Here is a 23405-nt window from a genome sequence, read left to right as displayed (position 1 = left end):
ATAATGATATAATATTCTCATGACGTTATATATTAGGTGAAATAAAAAGTTTTCAGCCTTTTTCGTTAGATACCTCTAGTGTGAGCCATATCTCACAATGTAGAAGTTGCATCTTGTCATTCTATACGGCGATTTAAAGGCGACATAACGTTTCAAGAAAGTTGTGTTACAGTTTTTTGTTTAGTGAATCCAGTTGTTTGTTAGACCGTTCCAAAATGGAGGTAATAAAAGAGAAAACACGATACGTTCTTCAATACCGCTACGACCAAGGGGAAAAAGCAGAGCAGGCGGCCGAAAGAATTTATGCTGTTTACGGACCCAATACAGTATCGAATGTAACATCAAAGCGGTGGTTTCAACGCTTCCGTTCTGGTAATATGGAAGTCGAAGATGAGACACGTTCTGGTAGGCCCGTCGTCGAAAATGTTGATAAAATCATGAAAATCATCGAGTCAGACCGGCATGGTAGCACTTATTCCATTGCTCAGGAACTGAAGATTAGCCAGAAAACCGTTTGGAACCACTTGCATAAGTCTGGTCTCAAGAAGAAGCTCGATGTATGGGTGCCACACGAATTGATGCAAAAGAACCTTTTCGAACGAATCGATGCCTGCGATTCTTTGCTGAAGCGTAACGAAATCGACCCATTTTTGAAGCGGATGGTGACTGGGAATGAAACATGGGTCACGTACGAGAACAACAAGCGAAAAATATCATGGTCCAAGCATGGTGAGCAGGCACAAATGATCGCCAAGCCCGAATTAACGACCAAAAAGGTTTTACTGTGTGTTTGGTGGGATTGGAAGGGAATCTTCCACTATGAGCTGCTCCCATCCGGCCAATCACTCAATTTGGACATATACTGTCAACAACTGACCAGATTGAAGCAAGCGATCGACGAGAAGCGTCCGGAATTGGCCAATAAGAAGGGTGTTGTTTGCAGAAGCTCCGAGAGCTTGGATGGGTAGTTATATCGCACCCGCCGGATAGCCCAAACGTAGCACCAAGCGATTATCACCTGTTCAAACATTTGCAAAATTTTCTTGATGGTAAAAACTGGCCTCAAGAAAGGCTTGTGAAAATGAGCTGGTGAAGTTTTTTACCAATAGGGACGAGGATTTCTTCGATCGCGGAATTATGAAATTTCCTTCAAAATGGACAAAAGTTCCCGAGCAAAATGGCGCATATTTTATCTAAATCGAATCATTCTAACTTTGTTAATGTCATCGTCGACATAAAGAGAAAAAAGGCTCAGAACTTTTTACTTTGCTTAATATAATATTCTCACAATTATATACAGGGTGATCCTGTTACAGCCAGAAAAATGTGATCCCTGAGTTATTAACGAAAAACGCGGACCAATCAGAGACTCGTGCTCGCGGCCATCAATCAATTTATGGACCGCACTCGCTTTCTTATTGGTCTGTGTTTATCGTTAATAACTGGATAGCGAAGCCAAAACCAACATTTCTGTTAAGTTAAGCGCCATATCAGTCAAATATGGGTGGCACTAATTTCGGATCAATTTTGAAAGTTCACATTTATTGCAATACGTTTAAAACAAACTGAATTTGAGTGGAATGTCGCGGACGCAAGAAAGTTTTAATACCACCCCCTATGATAAATATTAATATTTTAGTTTCGCTTTAATTAATTAGATTGCTTTAACTATGCGGGGATTGTGTTAATGAAAAATTTACTTCAAATCGCGTCGGGAATCGCCTAATTTTTAGTATAACAGGAGCGCTGGGATGCTCTGTATAATTGGTTGAAAGGTAGAAGTGCATACGGAAAGAAGAATAGTACAAGGGGACCAACAATATTATTTAATCACGTAACCTTGAAGAAACACTCATGAAACACTGAAGAATATTTAAACGTAGTTCGACTGTGCTATTATTCTGTGTCGCCCAAAATGGACGTTTCTCCATTTATTGGTTTGGCAACTAAGTAATTGCGAATTCAAAATAAGACAAATCAATTTTGACACTGTCTTTCTTTCAAGGCTTCATTTTAATGTACTGTATACAATATAAAAATCGTGCTTGCGATGCTCGCTTTTTTGAAAATAATATTATCAAATATGTCTGAAACTCGTGCCTTGCCCTTCCATCTTTAAACTATAATAAAAACGAAATTAGATAATTAATCGGTGCAGTTCTCTTACTAAATTAAAGGTGGAAGTCCGAACAGCAAGAAAACAATATAGATCAGGTGCTTTAATCCTGCCTTTTTGGAAATAATACAATAAAATATGTCTAAAATGTGCTTCTTGTCCTTTCGTCTTCAAACAGAGATAAAACCGAAACTAAATAACTAATCGATACAATTTTCTTACTAAAGTGAAGATGAAAGTCCAGTACAGTAAGAAAACAATATAGCTTAATTACTTTTAACGCGTTGATAAAACAAAAGAACGCGCTAAGGCTATCTATTAACAAAATCCGCAATCACTTAATTGTGAATCCAATACTAATAGAAATCATTGAAGTAAATTGAATGGATGCTACAGATTACAGGTATGTTTTACGCTAACACAGTCTTAAACCAGAAATTGTAGACAGCACGCATGCGCCATCTTTTTGTTTAGATGTATATGATGATACATAACTAATTGTCAGATTAACAAATAAAGCGACTTCTTGTAAAACAACTATGCCAGTTTGCATGTTATAAACGTGCCAATTCTCGCAAATTGCTAGATGTAGTTTTCAGAAAAGTTAATAACATTCACAACAATTGTTCGCGTTTTAACGATACCGACCAATAACAGCGTAAGTTCGTATACGCAACGAAACATGTGAAAAATTTTGAATTGTTAAAAAACCAACAGATATATGACCGTATAAACGCTGGATTAACTGCACGGTTATTTCAACATTTTAAAACACTATAATTCAAAACTATAGCACTCTTTGAACAGAGGAGAATAATTCGGAAATACTGTCCTTTATTTTCGAAACATTCTGTGTCAAATTAATCTAATAGCAACAAATCACATTAAGAAGGAGCCTAGCAGAATATGCATGATAAATCGACTGTCACACTATTTTTCATTCTTTTATATCCTAAGCACTGTCTTATATTTATAATAAAATTCTGAAAAATTTCAAACTTCTGTGTTTTCATTTAAGGATAATCTGAAATTGCTTAACCGGTTGTCTCAATTATTGCTTACGATGTTTGATTACAAATAAACGAAGATATAAGTCCCAGTGCTTAATTTTTTAGAATTTTAAATAATTTATTAAGGGTTGCAGTAATATAATTTATTATTTATGAATGGTTTTCAAAAACAACCCTTCCAGTGATCGTTGTTAATCCTAAAAAAAACTCTCTGGGGTTTCTGACGAACTCACTAAATTTTTAATTTGTCTGCAAATGTGTAAATAAATACTAAACTATTGAAGTTATTTATCATATATCCCAAAATACATAATATGTAGTAATAATGCTACAACTAATAATAATATATGGTAGAATATAATATAAAATATATAGATAATATCTTAATTATTAAGATTTTTTTTTAGGCCACTCCCATACCGTTATTTGTGCCGAAAAATGAGAGTCATCCTGGATTAAAAAAGTCAAGAACGCTCTATGTTTTATCTATTATGCGTAAAAGCTACATCAAATTGCTAATTTTATAAAATCAGCACATGAACAAAAATGAAAAACAGCACAGTGATCAATTCTTCATGCTCATACAATTAGATCCTTCCAATGAATCGAAATTAGTTAAGAAGAATATGAAATAAAATGAGAACAATAAATGTTGACTCACGCTGGCTCGCCGTTCTGCTCCAAGTGCACCACGTTTCCGCTCAGAGTTTCGATCTCTTGGGGCCGCTTCACCACGTGCATTCCGGTTTTCTCCCTCGGCGAGGACACACCCCTGACAGTATCCACGCTCACCCCGGTATCCGTTGTTCGCGCGCTGTCGATCGACTCGACCGATATCCCGGCGGACGATTTTTGGGAGGTACCGCTCCCATGAATACTCGTTCGCGGTTTCACCCCGGCGCTGTTCACATTTTTCGACCCGTTCACTGTACCAATCATACCAGACACGTTATTCGCCTTCGAAACGGTCGATTGATCGCGAACTACATTCACAGAATTCGCATTTCCAACGACCTTTGTTTCTTGTTCATTTGCTGTCTTCGGAACGACTCTCGCCTCCTCTTGCGCCACCACAGTATTCGCGGCAGCAGCCACCTGTCTCTGCTGTTCTGTGCTCGACGGATGCTCGGCCGCTTCCGTTAGTTTCGTCGTGTTCGTTGGTGTCGACGATTGCAACGCAGCCGACGCGTCCACCCTCTGATCGCCGAGCTTCGAATTCTTCGCGGTTTGCTCGTTCGCAGCACTTTGGGTCTTACTGGAGCGTTGCGTGGCGGAACCATTGCCGGTTGTCGCTCCGTTTACTTTACCCATGTTCTTCACCGATTGACTGATGCTGTTGGTTTTCGAGTGGCCGCCAACGGATTCCGAAAGCACGGGTGACTCGTTTCTGCTCTCCGTTCCGCCTCTCGTTCGACTGTAACTAATACCCGGTTTGCTGGACCTGGAGTTCTGAGTGTTCGTCGAGCGTTGATCGTCGCTAGCGTTACTTTGCGGTTGTCTGACGACGGAATCGTCGTTAGACGAATTGGAAGATTTGCTATGAGGCGGATCCGATTGGTTTCTCTTCTCGGAAGCATCTTTCTCCAATAGAATTGCGTTAGCGTCTATGTGCAGCGGCTGTACAGCTGTCGTCGCGGTCGTGTTCACTACGCTGGACGTACCGGTGGCACCGGAAGATTGTTTCAACAGGTCTATCAGATGAAAATCACGGGTTCGATCGCTGCCAGACGAGTTGTTCTTGTTGCTCGTCCCAGAATCTTTCGAGCCTTCCGAATTCGGTGCAACGGTTTGACCGTTTTGCTTCGCTTGCTCGTTGCCATTTCGAACATCCTTGCTCCCCCTGTCCCCAGTTTTTCTACCCTTGTCGTTGGATTGATTCGAGATGTTAATGAATCTGGCCGGGTTCAACGAGTTCGTGCTGACTCTGTTCGCCTTCAGAGGAATCTTCGACGGCGACGTTAGGCGTTCTCTGCTCGATGCTTTGTTGGAAACTGAACCTTTCTCTTGATTCGGCTTCTTCGAATTCCAAGCGTTCTTCGCCGGCGATGTTTTCTGCGATTTCAACGGTGATCTTGTAACTTCCTTGGAACGATCCCTTCGACCGAACTGCGGCGTTCTGTCCGGTTTTGTCGGTGTGCCCTGGATAGGCGACAGTTTGCTGGGTGTCTTCAACGTCTGGCGACGAGTGGAGAGATTCGTTGTGCTGTTACTGTTGCTGTTATTGTTCCCAGGAGCGTTCAAGCGGTTTCTCGAATCATTGATGTTCGAACGGGTCCGCGAATTTGTGCGACGGACACCTTTCGGCGAGGCAAGACACTCGGTCGATTTGCTGAGGGACGTTGAACGCTGTCGTGTTGGCTGCGGTATTAAACTTCTTCTTGGACTGCTCTGCTGGGACACTGAAACTGAGAATCACGATGGCTCCATGTAACTATTATTCCTATTGTACAGGATGAAGCGTGATCGTCTTAGACTATTTTGCTTCCAGCGGCACGATCGGAAATTTGTTAGGCTAAAATAACATGCTTCAAGTAGAGCTTAAATATTAGGTTGTCCCATAAGTTTTTTCCGCGCTACGCTATGAGAGACTCTAAGTGGCTGTATTTATATAAATATGGAGGCTTATCTCTTGGCCGTCTATGGCATCGGTTTCAGTCGTCCCAGAGCTCTTTCAAAGTACGTTTCGTTGGTGACAAAGTCTCTTTTCAAATTTTTTCTGCACCGTTCAATATGGAGAGCCAAAAGAAGCATTTGCGGCATGTTATACTTCATTACTTTAAAAAAAGGCAATAGTGCAAAGGACACTGCAGACGAGATTTGCACCGTTTACGGCGAGTGGTACTACGACTATTAGGACCATCCGCAATAGATTTAACAAATTTAGAGCTGGCAATTTCGAGTTGAAAGATGAAGACCGCAGCGGCTGCCCAGCAACGACGGATACGTCGGACAACGACGGACATTATCAAGACTGTGCTCACTGAAAATCTGTGATATAGTGTGTGTGAGATAGTGGACGCCACTAATATTCCCAAGACAACGGTACTATAATCATTTAATCAAGATAGGATATGCGATAGGATATGGATAGAATCGATATGAAGTTTGGGTTCCACACCTATTGACGGAGACCGGACTTATGAACCACGTCTCTATGTGCGATTTGCTTCTCCAGCGACATGAAAGGGATCCTTTCTTAAAGATGCTTGTCACTGGAGACGAGACTTGGATTTTATACCAAATTGTGCATCGAAAACTCACTTGGTCTAACGAAGATTATTTCTTCAACTTTTGCGAAGCCTAGACTTCATCCGAAGAAGGTTCTTTTGTGCATTTGGTGGGACTGGAAAGGTGTAGTGTACTACGAGCTCCTTCCTCAAGGTGATACAATCAATGCTGACAAATATTGCAATCAACTGGATGAATTAAAAAGCCGTCATAGCAGATAAACGGCCAGAATTGGCGAATCAACAAGGCGTCGTTTTCCATCACAACAACGCAAGACCGCATGTTGCGTTGATCGTAATGCAAAAATTATTACAATTTGATTGGGACGTTCTACCTCATCCTCCTAGCTCCCCAGACCTTGCTCCATCCGATTATTACTTGTTCCTCTCCTTAAAAAATTCTCTCCGTGGTAAATCTTTCAAATCCATAAGCAAAATGGAAACGCACCTACATGAATATTTTGCAAATAAGCTTCAAGAATTTTGAAATGAGGGCATAATGAGGCTTTCTGAGAGATGGAAGAAGATTATAGAACAGAACGGTTCATATATAACATAATAAATCCACCTTAAATAACAAATATCGTGTATTGATTTCGCATCAAAAAAAGGGAGGAAACTTATGGGACACCCTAATATGATTCTGCCAAGTTTGTTGTCAAAACTTTTTTTCCAGAGTTATCAAAGTTATATTAACTTTTTGTCTGTGACTTATACAATTAATTTATTCATTTATTATATTTTGTTCGGTGAGAACGAATACAGCGAAGTGTACGCCAATTTGACTCTGTATCACTACACTAATAGTGTTTTAACACCTTGCACTATAATAACGAGTCAGACTCATGATAAAGATTTCATGCATGATCTACTAAATATGAATATTACTAATTTACTTCAAATCGAAACCAAATTTTATTCTTCCGTTATCAAAGTACAGAAACGAATATAAATAAAGACAATACAAGGAACAAAAATTATCTGGGCTTATTAAGGACAATATTAAGAATGAATAAATGCTAATTAACACAGCATGAAATAGTGCAAGGGGTTAACGGTTCGGATAACTTTGTATCAATAATGGTAACTTGAAATCAAATTGCCTCGATATCGATAAAAGTGACCTTAATAGTACATTAGGGGTATGGGTTGCATTTATATTTGATAGGAAAACACCCATTCGTCTCGTTTCAACTAAAATGAATTTCGAACTATACACGAAATTATTAGAAATGATTTTGATTCCATTCGCCGAAGAAATTGGCTACAAAAATGCTGCAGAAATACTCCAGAACTCAGACCTCTTAAAAAATCTATAGGAAACAATTGCGAGGCAAAATTATGGACATTGCATACAATGCAGTTCGTTCGACGACTTGTGTAATGCAGTACATAAAGCATAGATATCCTTCGGTTATTGAAAGAAATGATAATTATACGAACTGGTAACATAAAGACAAGAAAGAAATTATTGTTAATTTTAATCCTACTATGTTTTATGTTATACTGTACAATGCTTTTGCACATTTTCTTCAAATAAATATTGTTTCTATTAATGATGATAACGAATACACGTTTTACATAACATATGACTACTGCGTCGCTTATACATGGGTTCTTAATTTCACTGTAATTTGCAAAACGTAAGAATGTTGGAAACATAATTAATACCATTCAACCTAACTTTCCCATGTTTAGTTTGATTGAATAAAACACTGCAACGCTTAACTATTATGTTGAATATTATACGTATTATTCAATGCAAGATTGAATCGACGCAGTATAGAACTGCGATGGAATAGTTTTTGAAACATTGTAAGGAGCTCGGAGAAACGGCTGCATTACATTGTTGTAATGACTGCACCGATATTCGGCCGAAGGCTCCTAAGCATTCATTCGGTAAAAACGATTGGTAGAGGCAAGACTTTCTTTCTCTCCATCTCCTCTTTCAAATAAAGAAATAGTTCATTTAAACTAATGTCGTAATTATTTTACAATTCAGGAGCCTATATTCCAATATGTTACACTTACTACAAACTTGTATAATCATTCTTAGCGATCTCACAAACCGCTGAAATTTGTTACATTATTAATATTATTAACTTGAATGCAATAAATAAAAACTCAAAATGAATTGTTCCAACCTTGGACATCAATAATTAAAGGGTCAAACTTGAACAGTTCGGTTGAATAGGAGCAAATCTATTAAAAATTATCACTACATACCAGTAATAATAGTTATAAGGATTATTTGATGAAATTTGTTATATGTTGTTGGCGCGGCAGACAAAGTGTTAGAGGACCCCAGGACGATGTTATTCGACAAATAATCATTATTACATAATCATTATTATATACCGTTACTATATAATAATGATCGATAACGATATTTCTATATATAACTAGCTACTATCACAAGATATGATCAACGAGTACAATGACTTTATGAAAATTTCGCAGCGCGTATAGAATCTTATCTCGTCGTTCGTTATGACCCCTTCTTCGAGGGTCCGCGTGATCCGGTGATTACATAATAATGATCGATAACGATATTTTTATACAGAAATAGATATCATCGGAAGATATTATCAACAAGTACAGCGACTTTATGAAAAGTTCGCGGCACGTAGAAAATCTTACCTCGTCGTTCGTTCCGACCTCTTCTTCGGGCGTCCGCGTGATCCGGTGATTGAGGCCTCGACCTCGATCGTGGTGGCGGTCCCTTGAACCCTCGTCCACGGAAGGGCGAGACTCGGCCGGTAGCTAGAGTCGGCGACGGGCTCCTCGTCTGCGGGGAAGCCGGTCGCGAGTCAGCGATGATCACGAAACTGGATCGCCTATGCGCTCTAGATGACGACGTCGAGGACGACGCGATCTTGTAGGGCTCGGGTGCACGCGGCGGTGGCGGTATCGTTGGGGGTGACAGGTAGTTCCCATCGGGTGCACCCATCGCGAGCACCCTGAACGGAGGCGGTCGTTGAACATGGCCGTTGTCGAGCCGCCTCATCCTTTCGAGGCCCCGAAGCTGCAACATAAATACACAATTTATAGTGTACAGGTTTATATTAGAGGTGGAGAACAATTGACAGTCAACGATCGTTTCCGATATTTTACAAAAACAATCGCCGACTATAGCTACAATACTATCGAAAGTTTTCTATCTTAAGAAGTAACATAAGAAATACGTGCAATATAAGAGTTAGAAAAGAGTTAGTAAAATATAGATGTTTTATATTATATTCCTTTTACAATGTAATAAAACTACAATAATATAATGTAATGTAATAAAAATATTTGTAACAGTATTTTACAAGTTATGACAACAATTTAGGTTTTATTTTAAAAAATGGAGGTGTTGACATTTTTTGGTGTCAACCTCGACCGTCTGTCAGATATTATTAATTCTGCTTTGCTAAATATTCTTTGCGACTATCAAAGATGCCAATACGCAAAACTATTTTTGATATAACTTCGTAAAGGATTTAAGGCATTTCCAGTCGCATCTAAATGAATGTATTTACATAAATATAATACATTATCGAAGTGGAATAGAAATGTGTAGAAATTCATTTAAATTACCTTTTAATATATCGGCTAGCCTGATCGGAACTATTGGTAAGAAGAAAAAGAATCGATAGTTTTTAATTTCAAGAACTATTGACGATTAACGATCGTTCTCTTCCTTTGATGTACACACTAACCGAAACACTGCGATCGGACACTGACCGAACTCGCTAACTGTCCCCGAACGTGTGACGCGAGCCATTTGCGTTTCACCTATCCCTTCGTTTCTAACTTTCCCTCAGCCCCCACCTTTTACGCTAAACATCATCCTTTAAGGAAACAGACAGGACAATTATGGGATTTCCGGTTTTTCCTACCTTGCGTCAGATGCTACATTTCCAATCAACCTGGTCTATGTAGCAGCAACGAAAGCAATTATTTAATAAATTGGGGACAATCAAATATTGTAATGTTTACCGTACAACTAATGGGTGAACTTTTCCATTTGTTTATTTTACCGAGACCGTTTGAGCAAGTAGTGTGAAACAGACTATAACTATATCTTTTTATTTATTCGTTTTCGAATCACTTTTTGTTTAAGATAAAGGGTTCAAATCCGTAGACTTCTAAACTTAAAGTTGCTTTAAGAATGCGTAGTAGGAGTCATCAAATTCTAACACCATAAATTATTTACATATAGACACTTTTATAAGAAAAACTACTTACTTAATGATATACTTCAATAGTATTTTATTCAACATTCAATAATCTTTCGGATGCAGGGTAGCAAAATAAGTTAATATTACAGGCCCTGACTATTTTTATTAATAATTAATTAAAATGTATATATTACATACATACGTGGAATAATTTTGTTAAATATCCAGGACCTTTTTATCCAGACGATTACAAACACAGGTAAGCAACTGGAATGGTACTTTGTGGTTTTTCAAGTATAACATAGCTATTGTCTTGCTTGTATCTAAACTTTGACAATTGTTTAGGCAATACTACATTAACTTAACAAAATACTAACATAATAAAGCAATAATAAAAGTCATGCCAATTGTATAATCACGAGATTCCATCATAAATTGAATAACACAATGACCATTTTTTAAATATTAGGTTAAAAGTAATAATAATAATATATTTGTTTAGATTTTTTTACGATTTTTACTCTAATATTTATGAATTGTGAAGCCAAGTGAATTGAATATTCTTACAAATGTATCTTTACAATCTTGGAATCCGTTATTTTGACAAGTCTAGCAAACAAAGTGTTAAAAGTGATTTATTTCCAACTGCGTGACGTTTCTATATTAACTTTCCATTCTAAGACTTCAGTAAACACAGTCTTCATTGTTATTTCCTCTTATCGCTAGCATAATTTAGGCGTTGAAGCAACTGAATTTAATACAAATTCTTTAATGCTTCGATAAACTGCCTCACGATTAGCCTAAAATTTTAATTAAATAAGAAAAAATCATTTATAACATAAAGTGTGCAGGACATTAACAATTACTACAATATAAACAGTAATAACCTAACACACTATCAGCAGATACGTTTAATGTTTTAAGATACATTCACTATATTTATATCAATTTAAGATACATTTAACATTTGTAATACTGACAATAAGATTTTGATAGGAAATATACAACGAGATTTTTTAGGATTTCACAGAGGAATTCTATCAAGTATATAAAGAATTTTTAAAAAATTTAAATTTTTTAAGAAGTTATTAATACCTCTTCCACTATGATGTATTAACTTCCTCCATAGTGAGTAATCCGTTATTTTCTTTTACCACGTTCAGTATGCATTATTCAAAAAGGAAAATTTTTAATGATGTAATAATTGAATAAGATGTTCTGATTAATTAAAATACAAAACTTATGATTAGATTAATGATATAATATAATATATAATAATATGAAGTGTCGGTTTTTTTATAGGAATAGTAAAAACTTTGTATCTACTTTTGAAACTTATTTATTTAATCAAAATATGATTCGATACTATTTGCTTCGATACATTCTTCCCAGCCAGTTTTTAATACACGAATATAATTTTTAAAGAAATTCTGATCTTTCGAATAAATAAATTCGGCTATGAAGATTTCAAATCGTTCGCGAAGTATTTATTACTACCAAAAGAGATCAAAGTGTTTAAAAAGATCAGAATTTGTTGACGATAAATCGATTGGATAGTCAAATTTCATACTTTAATTCATTTAATTTTGAAACTGTTTTCTGGGACGTAAAAGATACAAAATAAATAAGCGAAATACAGAATTTAGAGAAAATTCTTTTTAGCAAATGATGATGCAAATAGGACTGCAGAAAAGGTTTCGACGTATACAATAACAGAATGTAAACAGGGGAACAAACATTAGCAGTTAATAAAAACCCGACATTTCATATGCATCTATCTAGAAACAATAGAAAAAGAAACAATAGATTACTCGTCTATACGTATTAAAAAAATCATTCGCGTAGATGCGGTACCTTGAGTCCTTCATGCAGACCACCAGGATGCGAAGGACGCCAAAATCCGTTGTCGCTCTCACCTGAGAAAAATAGAAAAACACGGTTACTCTACAATGAACTCATGAAAATAATACATTCGTTAGATTTTCATGCACCCTCCTGACTATGGAAACCCGCCGAGCATCTTATAGTATACATGTAAGACTATAAGATATCATCACGAAGAATGAGAAGCAGTCGAAACAATCGTACACGTAATAAAACTGTTTTCGAGATCGCAGTTATTCCACTAATATTCTCAGAGACCCAGTTCCCCATTCATTACGTACAACGAGCAGGGTAATCAAATTAGATCGTTCCTCTTAGATTAACTTCTAAAAGTCTAATCTTCGCCGTCCCACTCTATTCAGCTCGTTCGCCACGGTTTCGAGAGCAAAAGGTTGATTTCGTTCGCCGGAAATCTAAGAACAAAGCCTTCCTGAAAGTTCAGTCCACCCCTAATCCAAGGTAACGCTCATTGTATTCCTCCGCTTCCCTTTCCCTTCCGCGAGAAGATCGACGCGCAGATTCGTTTCGCGGCCAGGCAATTAACGGAGCCGCGTGCAACATCGTAATTATTCGCCGACTGTTGCAATTACTCACTCTAGTTTTGCGAGCACCGTCGAGCGGGCAGCAGCCTCGGGTACGCATTTTATTCACGCTCTCATAGACGAGAATGCTCGGACCGATGTGGTCGCTTCCAGTCTCGCGTTATGCTTATTACCGCGGCACCGTGACGCCGCTGGACTACATTTTTCTATGTTCCTACGACGGCGCGATCCTGCTCTAGCTTCTTTTTTATCTACCCTTTACCTCGCGGAACATCGAATTGCGAACCAGCGAAAGTTCACAGGTAAACCGACAGCGACCTTCGTGTCTCGAAAGGCATTGGGTTTCGGAACATGTTGTTCGCACGTTCCGCTCGAATTCTCTTTCACTAATACTTCATTTAAAGGCGAATATTTCAGAAATTATTCGGACAGATTATACTATTGTTTAGCACCCGTTTCTGTTAACCCTTTGCACTCGAAACTAAAATTATTCCACTAAAATTATTCTATCACCTTTCAAAATCATTTTTACACTGACAAAATGTAAGTTTAAAAAATTGTTTAAAGTGGAACCATTGGTATGACACACGAGAATCGATTTGATATACATAAAATGCACTTTGCCACGTGAAATATAAATACTATATGCCAGAAAAATTATTTTAGATTTGCAGTTAAAATGATCTCGAGTGCAAAGGGTTAATTCAATCGGTTAATTTGCATGTACTCAGAGTTTCTCGAGAATTTCCAAATTTTGCGATAAACTACGTAGTACTGCCAAAGTCATTTGAAAACTATTAAGCAAAGACTGTATGCTAATGGTGACTAGTAAAAAAATCGCGAACAGAACCAAAGAAAGAGTGCAAAATAGTTTTGAGTCATTCTGAATTGTATACGAATTAGTTTCCTGGATAAAATACGTACAGAGGACATATGTATAAATTGCAAATGTATATAATGCACTATGCAAATGTAAGATAAAGATCGTCCTAAGTCCTGTATGCGAGAATTACAATAAATAGTAATAATTGTAATAATAACTATAAGCTGTATGGTATCTAAGTTGGAGCATTATGCAGTATTCGTCTTCTTTTCAGTGGAACCGTTAAGATCACTTTACATAAGATTATAAATTCGACAGAACTTTTGCGCCTCTTGTTATTTCTATTTCCTCTACCACGTGAATAAATTTCAAGTATCACTCATTTCTTAGAACTCATGATGAGCTAATACATTTATAGCATTTTCTTAATAAATGAAAAATAGCAACAAAATACAAAACATTACCATTAATAAACTATAAGTTGTTGTTCATAAAAATGTAGGATATTTACAAATGTAATTCCGGGTTTAAAATCCAAAATTGCGTATACTTTTCTTTGAAGTAGAAAACTATTGAGAAATACTATTGGAGGTAACGCACAAAACGCATTTATTGTTAATATGGTCCACGCTGCGGAGCGCATTATAATACATTACTCTTGACGTTCGATGTGTTTGGCGCTTAATGCACACGGATGTGGGTGAAACACGGGAAAAAAATGGGTCAAGAGAATCATACGATTCTACGAAACAGACGTAGAACACATTGTATTTGTAATCGTGGCAATCATCTAACATGGTTTCACTCCTATTGCGTTACTTCAGTTTTTCTCTCTTCCGTAACCAACCGAATTTATAAACATCTTGTGTAAATATGGTTTCTATTCGACATGTATTGCTAAATTGTATAATATCCAGTATTTTCAGCTTAGCTATTCAATGACATAAACTTATCACTTCTATCACGATCGATGAGTTCACAATGACTACGAGCGATGCTTATCAAATATTAAATAACAACATCGTGGGCACATTTATCTGAAACCTTTCGACCGCAACGATCCACTGGTATCTTCGCTCCACTGCCTAAATACACGGCCTTAACAGTCCCATCGTGCATCATGAGCGATGAATCACCGTTACCCAGTCACTCGTCCTTTTCACGAAAGCTACCCCGCGAATTCTACACCACCGAACGCCACGAAAACGATGTACACGATACTCACGAAATCTTGCTTCAAGAACGAAAACGCCGAAGCAGTGACAAATCCAAACAGATCTTATCGACACTGTCAATAAGATTCCACCGTAGAAATCGCAGGATTTGGTTCGACGAATTTCGCTATGATCACTATCGGCGACGATATCCGAGAGAAATAAATGAAAAGAAAAATAATAATCACTAGAATAATAATATCCGAGGCGCCATCCGTCCGAGATGATACGCATGCAGCGATTCGGGGTTTTCCAAGTAGTCGGCGGCCACCCTCGGAAAAATGAACTGACGTCCAGTGACATCCCTCGAATGGAATCGTCGCGGAATGGTTCAGCCTTGATGAGACAAGTTTGTCAGCGTTCGAAACGGGACGAACATGGACGGCCTTGTAACCGAAATGTAATTCACGAGGATGACCGGCGTTCCCAACGTTGGCGACGCGCGACACGTTGATTTACGGCGACCGATTGTCTCGAATTAATGGACAGACCAATGGAAGCGATTTGCGAGCCGCGAAGCTGAAGAACTGTTTCCAGAGTCGCGTTGCACGCTTTCTAGAAATCTGTCTCCCATGAATCGCGATCGCACGCAGGAATGGGGAGATTCAGGAAGTGGTGCATGCCTTCCTATGTTTATTTAACCCCCAAATGTTACGGAATTGGAAGTCACTGTTGTGTAAATCGATGCTTCCGTTTCCGAAATTTCCATCAGTTCGAAAAATATTTAAAAGAACATAATCCGCGCCGTTTATGCGCGAACGGTGTAAAATATGTCAGTTAAAAGATGCAAAGGATCACATTCGAATCGATAAATTATCAATATTTAAACTTTATTGTAATTTCGTGAAAATGATCGTGCAAAATTCTGCCTGGGCTTGCTTTAAAGAATAAAGTAAAATACTTTTACAATCATCGACTTCATTTTTTCGAAAGTTCCTATTTTTGGGGAAACGAGTGGTTATTTTTTTAGAAAATAAAGAATGTTTGAAAAAGTCAAATAGAAGAGCGTCAAGGTAGAGGTTTCACTCTTTGAAATAAGCCTAGGTAAAAGGTCTGATTTCTTTCTTGAAGTTAAAGTAGTTCAAATATTGAACATTTCTTGCTTTGCGACACTTCAATTTTACATCCTAAAAGTCATAAATAAAAATTTGATTACATAGCCTTAATAAGGGCATACCCAAACAGCCTGAGTCAACCAACCTTGTTGAATGTGCCGTACATATATTTTAATATTTTGCGCATAATAGCTGCTGCTATTCTATCATTTTTTACCGAATTTTTAAGTTTTACATTGTATCTGCAAATATTGAAATCTGTAATGTTAGATAGTATATCCACATAAAAGTAAAAAACATCGAAAAATTCAATATTCTATTTCTTATTTTTTTCTGACAAACTTAAAACGCATTTTTACAAATTTTTATTTTCAATTTTTTGGCTCAATTTGTTCCCCTCCGAAAAATTTCAGAGATATACAAATTAATAATCATAACAAGACACTATTAAAGTGAAAATGCCCGCTTCATTTCAAAATCAGCATTTTAAAGTTATAATATTTGATAATCTAAAAATTGTGAAAGGAAAAATTAGAAATTTTGTGCTCCACTAGATAGACGATATATGAATTTTTTCATAATTTTTCGTAGGATAAAACATAAGGAAATAACCAGTAATCAATCATTTGGTTAGGAAACACATTTTATCATCTTACTACTCACCCTTTACTACTTCGATTAATAGTTGTAACTAAGTAACGAAGTGAATGTAATGCGTATTCACCTTTAAATAAAATTTTTATTCAACTGACATTCGGTCACTAACATTTGCTAAAAATGCACCAAAGAGATCCACAATCAAGCCATTACTTCAAGATTGAATCGCATACCGTAATTCTGACTATCATTGGCGGAATGCGCGCGTGACCTTGACACTCTGAAAACTGTTAATGAGATATGAGCGCGGAGGCAGTTGATATGGTCAACGATTTTCCAGGTGCGTCGGAGTGTATCATGCACTCAATCTAATTGGAATCGGGAATCGGGAATGCGTCAACGGTATTAGGGGTTGAAATTATGTTCTTCGTATGTTTTCGCTAAATGTCCAATTCTTAAGAACTGATTTAATCTTCTTGATATTTACAACAATGATAAAGAGTGGCGCCATGCTCATTTCTCGCATTTGAATTTTCTACCATGACATGTTATGCTTTCCATACGTGTAAGTAACGCACGACCAAGAAATATCGTTCATTTTTCCCCAGTACCACCTATAATAACCTCGTAAAAACGATTCTAACAACAATTAACCTTGACTTATTTCATCGTTCCACCTAACATGCTTATAACAGCGTACGGAAAACTGAATACGCAGTACAAAAATGCTACAAATTGAGATATCTCGAACTAGGTAGCAACATTTTTTGTACGAATGTTATTAAAATCGTTTAATCAGGAAATCAGAAAACTTAATGCGAGGAAACTTTCTGAAGCTGCTGTGTACATTATGTGAAAAAAGTTTTCGCAATTTGAAAATAAAACTCGAAGTACTTATTTATTGATCATATTATATCTTCTCGCTTTCAAGATAGACTCGATGCGGCTCAATATATTGCATACGCCAAAGCATCTCTTCAACTCCTTATGCGAATTCTCTCTTATGGCTTCTGACGAATTAAAACGCCTTCTCCAAAGTTGTAATTTGAGGCTATAAAATAGGAAAATAGGAGACGCTGCTATATCTGGTGAATTAGAGTGGTTTCATGGTTATCATGGTACAAAATCAAAGAAATGTCTTTGTAAAAGTCTAACCACTTTTGATAAATGCTTACATGCACTGCGGAATTTCAACATGAGAAATTCTGGGTACCTCTTGTACATAATGTACGTATAATACACATTTGTATTACGAAACTAAAGCTAATTATTATAACCGATTGAAGTTTATCAGATTTTCTTACTAGTCCCGTACTAAGTTGGACGACCCCCTGTATAAATACATTAAAGGATTCAATGCCCGTTGCCAGATTATGATTACCAATTGATTCTAAAACAAATGTAACGTTCGATTCGATACGTGATGTCGCAGCGTATGTGCCACCGACAGATACGATCTTAACATGTCGTAGGCTGTATCACTATACTAACTGTAGACTAACAAGGCATGCTTAACGAGTGCCAACTCTGATCTACGACAAGCTAGCGCGACGTTTCCCCTAATCGATGCTATAAATAACAATTTAACGGCGATGAGCCACGGGAATAGGTAACAGTCAGCTTAATTAGCACCCGTTGTGCAACATTTAACGGGACGGAGAAGGTGGTGCTCGCTTCCCGCGCTCCGATTTTTTTATCCGCACCGTAAACGTAAACGGCGAACATGTGCCGCAACATATTTATCGGTCGGTGAATAACAAATCAAGGAGCTGGTAAGGAGAGTGGAAAACACGAATCCTCTTTAACGGGGAGCAACGACCCCGCACGCACACAACCGTATTCGTCGGTCAACGGAGTCCCGCACACCGTAACGATCATGTAATACCTGATTATTTCGAGGGGCAGTCGAGCACGGACCGGCAAATTAATTGTTACGCAAACCTAAGCGATTCTACGTTTCTGCCAGTTTCAATGTTTGCGTTATTGAACGCGTTATTGTGGGAAAGCCGTTCGTTACACGGCGATTGGGTACCCGAGGCGGTGCAAGTGATGGACGTCGCGTAGTGTCGCGTCGCCTAAACGACGGTGCTTCCAGCAAGTCTGTACCCGGATATTTCTGTGTCCCTTGTGTACAAAACTTTAATAAACGTATTTAAAAAGAAATGGAACACAACGTGGGAAAATTAGCGAAACCTTTTAGATCCAGAGCATCCGAAATGACATGTACGATCAAACTCGAGTCCTGACCAGATTCAGAATCGGGCACACCCAGGCCACGCACTCTTATCTAATTAAAAAAGATAACCTCCCGATGTATAATCTGTGTAGCTCGAGAAATTTCATCGACCACATTATTACTTGGCAAACGACAAAGACATCGAAGAGATCATCAACACTGTCAACTTATGCGAAAACTGTTACAGTTTCACCGCGTGATATACTTTACCAAATTTAGCATCAAATTGCTGTGAATTAAATGGCTATTATAAAAATCATTGAATTAATGCCACTTTGGAAATAATTAGAAAAAAGGAAAATTAACTTTACGCCCGATGTATTTCGTTTGTTTCAGCAATTGCGTTGTATGCTTTATGATATTTCTGATGACTAGATTGCAGATTTTATTCACTTATTATAAAATATTTAAAGAATTTGAAAGTATTCGTCATTTCGGATTCAATAGCATAATTGATGAAAGGAAAAAATGTCCGCGTTGCTTTTTTTATCTTGCAATTGATGCAAACGATTTTCGTTTGGTAAAAAATCCACAGTCTAGCGATGACAAACGTATTTGACATTATGAAGATATAAATTAAAATGAACGAATAACTAATAAAAATATTAAGATAGATTCTTAACCTGGTTTTCCTAACACTATTTTCTATTTATTTTCTATCGAAAACTTTGTGGAATGACGGAATAGATATTTACTAAATCGGTGGCTATATCAGTATTTCGAATTTATATCACTTTATATTCGAATTTATTTCTCTTGAAATGATATTTCTAAAAATGGCAACCAATAACTTTCGTCAAAAAGTAGGTTTATTCGTCAGAAATGTATACAGTTTGATTTTTACATATAAAACGGCTTGCAAGACAATCATAAAATAGCTATTTATTAGAGCTTGACTACATGTATTGTTTTCGAGAAACGAAGCTTAATAGAAGCAAATCTGTAAGGAAATATGTGAATGATTTACATATTAATGACTTTTTAACGTTGCAAGCATTATCTAGTAATTGTAATCACGTGCACGCGCGCATACATTTCAGGCATATGAAACTCCGAAAGTGGACAGACAAAAATGTGAAATTTATTCTGAAAATCAATTAATCTAGTTTCTTTGTTTAAATCGATTTAAATGCATGAATCTCGTTACCACAGACAGAGAAAAAAAGTATAGCTAGGCCAGGGAATAGTTGTACTGTTTGCGTCGTAAAAAATTATTCTCTTTTCGAAAACAAAACGTGTAATCAAAACGCCATCAGGAGAACGTCGTTGGTGATCGAGATTTAACCCTTTGCGGTCGGAGCCATTTTAACTTGAATCTAAAATATTTTCACACGTGCAATAGTTAATAGGCTCTTGACAATTTTTTGAATGTGTATAATCTTGGTAAAAATTATTTTGGAACGTGGCGTGATTATTTTCAGCGTCGCCTTAGAGTCGCCACTCGACCGCAAAGGGTTAAAAGTATTAGGTTGGTGCATGTAAAATATCAGATTTTGATTACCTGTATACATATGTTTATTGATGCGTATGACAAAATCTTTTTTGCAGTTTTATGATGCCAGAAAGAATTTTTCCTATATTCTGTATTTTTATCGTTTATTTGGAGTTTTACTCGACCGCATACGTCGCAAAAAACAGTTCGCAAAAATATTTTCATTCTGTCTTTCAACGCCTAGAACTTTTTTTCGGAATAACATAGATCATGTTAAAATCTCCATAACCGAGTTTATTCGTTCAAAAAATCGAAACTTCTTTAAACATTGCATTTATGCATTAAAAGCCCATTGGGAAAAGTGAACAAATAAACATCTGTCAAAACAAAGATATGAAGTTTTTCTTTTCATTAAAAAATCCGTTATTTCATGTACACAGAACAGTTCAACATATTGTTACTGACATTTTGAAATAAATCCGGATGTAACTCGTACGCAGCTAAATCAGAACATTACGCACAGTGTACTTGTAACAATAAATTTCAGCTTACCCAGGATTACACGATCGTGTAGGATTTTTTACTACACGGAAGCGATCAGCGCACATATTTTCCGACCGTGTCGCCTTCACGGACGGAACTTCTCGCGTGCAAGTCGTTGTCGTTGCTTTAATTCAAACGTCTTCCCTACCTGTACTAAGCATCGTGTTCCTTGACAATTGTCATCGATCAAAAGCGAAATACAAGCATGTGCATGCATATTAATCCTATAGCTTCGCGGACACATTGAGAAACAGCGTCTGAAACGTCTGCCGTAATTTCTCATTTCCGAAGTTTTTAGAGGGTGGTTAGATGACAAACAGTTTCCTGATCGAAATTCATCGGCGCGGGCGACCTTCGAAGTATTCCTCTGATCTACGATTAAAGTGGAATGATTACTTTCGTCCTGAAGCCCTGAATGTTGACGATATAGTCAAGCGTCAGGCTTAATTGGTTCGATATCGATCAAAATACATACTGTGTAATAGCACACGTGTATAATCTGTGGGCGCATAATAAACGGAATGTGTTTTCTACACCAAAAAAGAAATGTACCATATCATTCGATATGAAAATTTGCAAGTTACGTTAGAACTTTGAACGTTCACTTACACCTGCGTCGAATGTCTATCTTTTGCAAGGGAAGGGTATTCTGCCCGAAAAGTTCTATGCTTTCATAATACGAAACACGTGCTTGATTTAGCCCAGCGATAGTACGATGTTTAAGAACGTTGTTGGAAACAAGACATCCCATCGGACCAAGAATAAACGAAAGAAATTCCGTAAGGATTTTTCCTCGTTAAGTGGAACAGTCGGACTTTTATCGATCTGATTCAAATCCAACCACAGAGACCGCCACGAGGGACGCGCGCGCGACTTTTTTCACAATGAATGAGTAAACGTTCGGCGGGATCGACAGGATCTACGCACCATCGATCAACATTTTCATACGTTTCACGCACCTCGGAGTTCGATTACATAGAAACCCTCGAGTTCCGTAACGAAATCGCCAACCTGCGACCAGCTAAATGCATACTGGAGCGATTTACGTTACTCAAGGTGCCTGTTGTAATATACAAGCGGTAGATGTTATCCTGTTAGGCCGAAAAAAATGTATGACCCATGAAATTTCGAGAGTACGACCTCGCGCGATAATCACGCGATAATCCGGCGCGTGCTTCGCGAATTCCATCCATTCCCGAGCAAGTTGAGAGCACGAACGAAAACGGAGAAGTATTTTTCGAACGATCAACGCGGTTGAAAAAATACGCGCTGTTAGAAAGATAATCTCCTTGTAGAAGTTTACGTTTCGCGAAGAGGAAATAAGAGACGGGAACCTTGATCGGAGGTATCACCCTGGCCGTGACGCGAAAACGAAGTGCAAGTTACCGAAGATTACTGTGGTCTTACCTGGCTACCAGGTGGACAGCGAAGTCGAGTCGCCGGACAGGGTGCATTTACGAGGGTGTAAGCCTCAGGGAAGGGTCGGTAATCGACATCGACGTAGACGGCCGCGGCGTCGCGTCGGTCCGCGTGTTCGCGTGTTCGCGTCTTCGCGTGAGCACGAACGCGTCCTTACTGCCGCGGGGTTGGCCGGCTCGAAACCACTGTTCGTCGAGAAAGCTAGGGTACGAGCTGGTCACTTGGGAGGCGCTGGCGCGATGACCAACCATCGGAAAAACGTGCCAACACATTCTGAATCCAGGATACCATTTATATCGTCCAATATCCTCTCTACAATCAACCAAATCTTTCCGCGTGTCCGAGACATCCAATAGATAGACTGACCTATCGAGTTAATGATCCGCTTGACAGATTCTCGGACGATGAAAATTGTAATGCGCTGCAAAAATCGACTGGACAAGTGATTTATTCTTAAACTATTTGCAATGTTCAAATCTTGATTACTTACTCTTTATCCGAGTGCTTGGAATACCTCATTTTCGATGTTATATTTTGGATACACAAAGGAAAGACAAAATGAAATAAAAATACTCAATGAACTAGAGTCTGTCAATGCGTTAAAGCGCATAATAGTTTTCAAAAATAAACACTATATAGAATTGTATACACAATAATGTGGTTTATATATTAAAATATTCTAGCATTCGTATCATTCTGTATCGCAATGAAAATGAATGCTATAGCATTCACGTTCGCGAACGCGTTAAACTGCACGTCTTTTAAAATGAACGTTCAGAAATTATTTAACACGTGGAATGCCGCGTAGGTCACATATGGATGATCCTAATTATTGACTAGTTTTAAAAAATTGTTTTTATTCTAATATATTTGAACAAATTAAATTTTATTAGAATTTTTAGTTTTAGATTTTCAGTTTCATTAATTAAATGATTTTGATACAAGAGCTTGACTTTTTCATATTTTCTCTTCCATATTGTACTAGTACTTTTACCATTTTATTCAATAACGTTCTCATTCGTTTTTTATGTGTACTATATACAAAAATACCAAAATATATATAGACAAAATAAATATAAAAAAATATATAAATACTATATACCAAAAGCTCGTTTATGGTACCCTTTTGGTCGGAACCATAGTC

General features: G+C 37.6%; 1 protein-coding gene across 1 annotated transcript in view; it reads right to left on the bottom strand.

Annotated features, from left to right (window-relative positions):
• Positions 1-22392, bottom strand: part of Stum (mechanosensory transduction mediator stumble) — a 63571-nt gene extending 41179 nt beyond the window's left edge. The window contains exons 1-4 of the mRNA XM_078185272.1: positions 22250-22392; positions 12371-12432; positions 8994-9378; positions 3788-5531 (exon numbers count right to left, since the gene is read on the bottom strand). Coding sequence (XP_078041398.1) covers positions 3788-5531; positions 8994-9360 — 2111 coding nt within the window. The 5' untranslated portion in view covers positions 9361-9378; positions 12371-12432; positions 22250-22392. The remainder of the gene's footprint in view (positions 1-3787; positions 5532-8993; positions 9379-12370; positions 12433-22249) is intronic.
• Positions 22393-23405: the final 1013 nt, after the last annotated feature.

Source organism: Augochlora pura, chromosome 7 (genome assembly GCF_028453695.1).
Source record: "Augochlora pura isolate Apur16 chromosome 7, APUR_v2.2.1, whole genome shotgun sequence".
Taxonomy (NCBI): domain Eukaryota; kingdom Metazoa; phylum Arthropoda; class Insecta; order Hymenoptera; family Halictidae; genus Augochlora; species Augochlora pura.
This window is presented reverse-complemented; position numbering and strand designations above follow the sequence as displayed.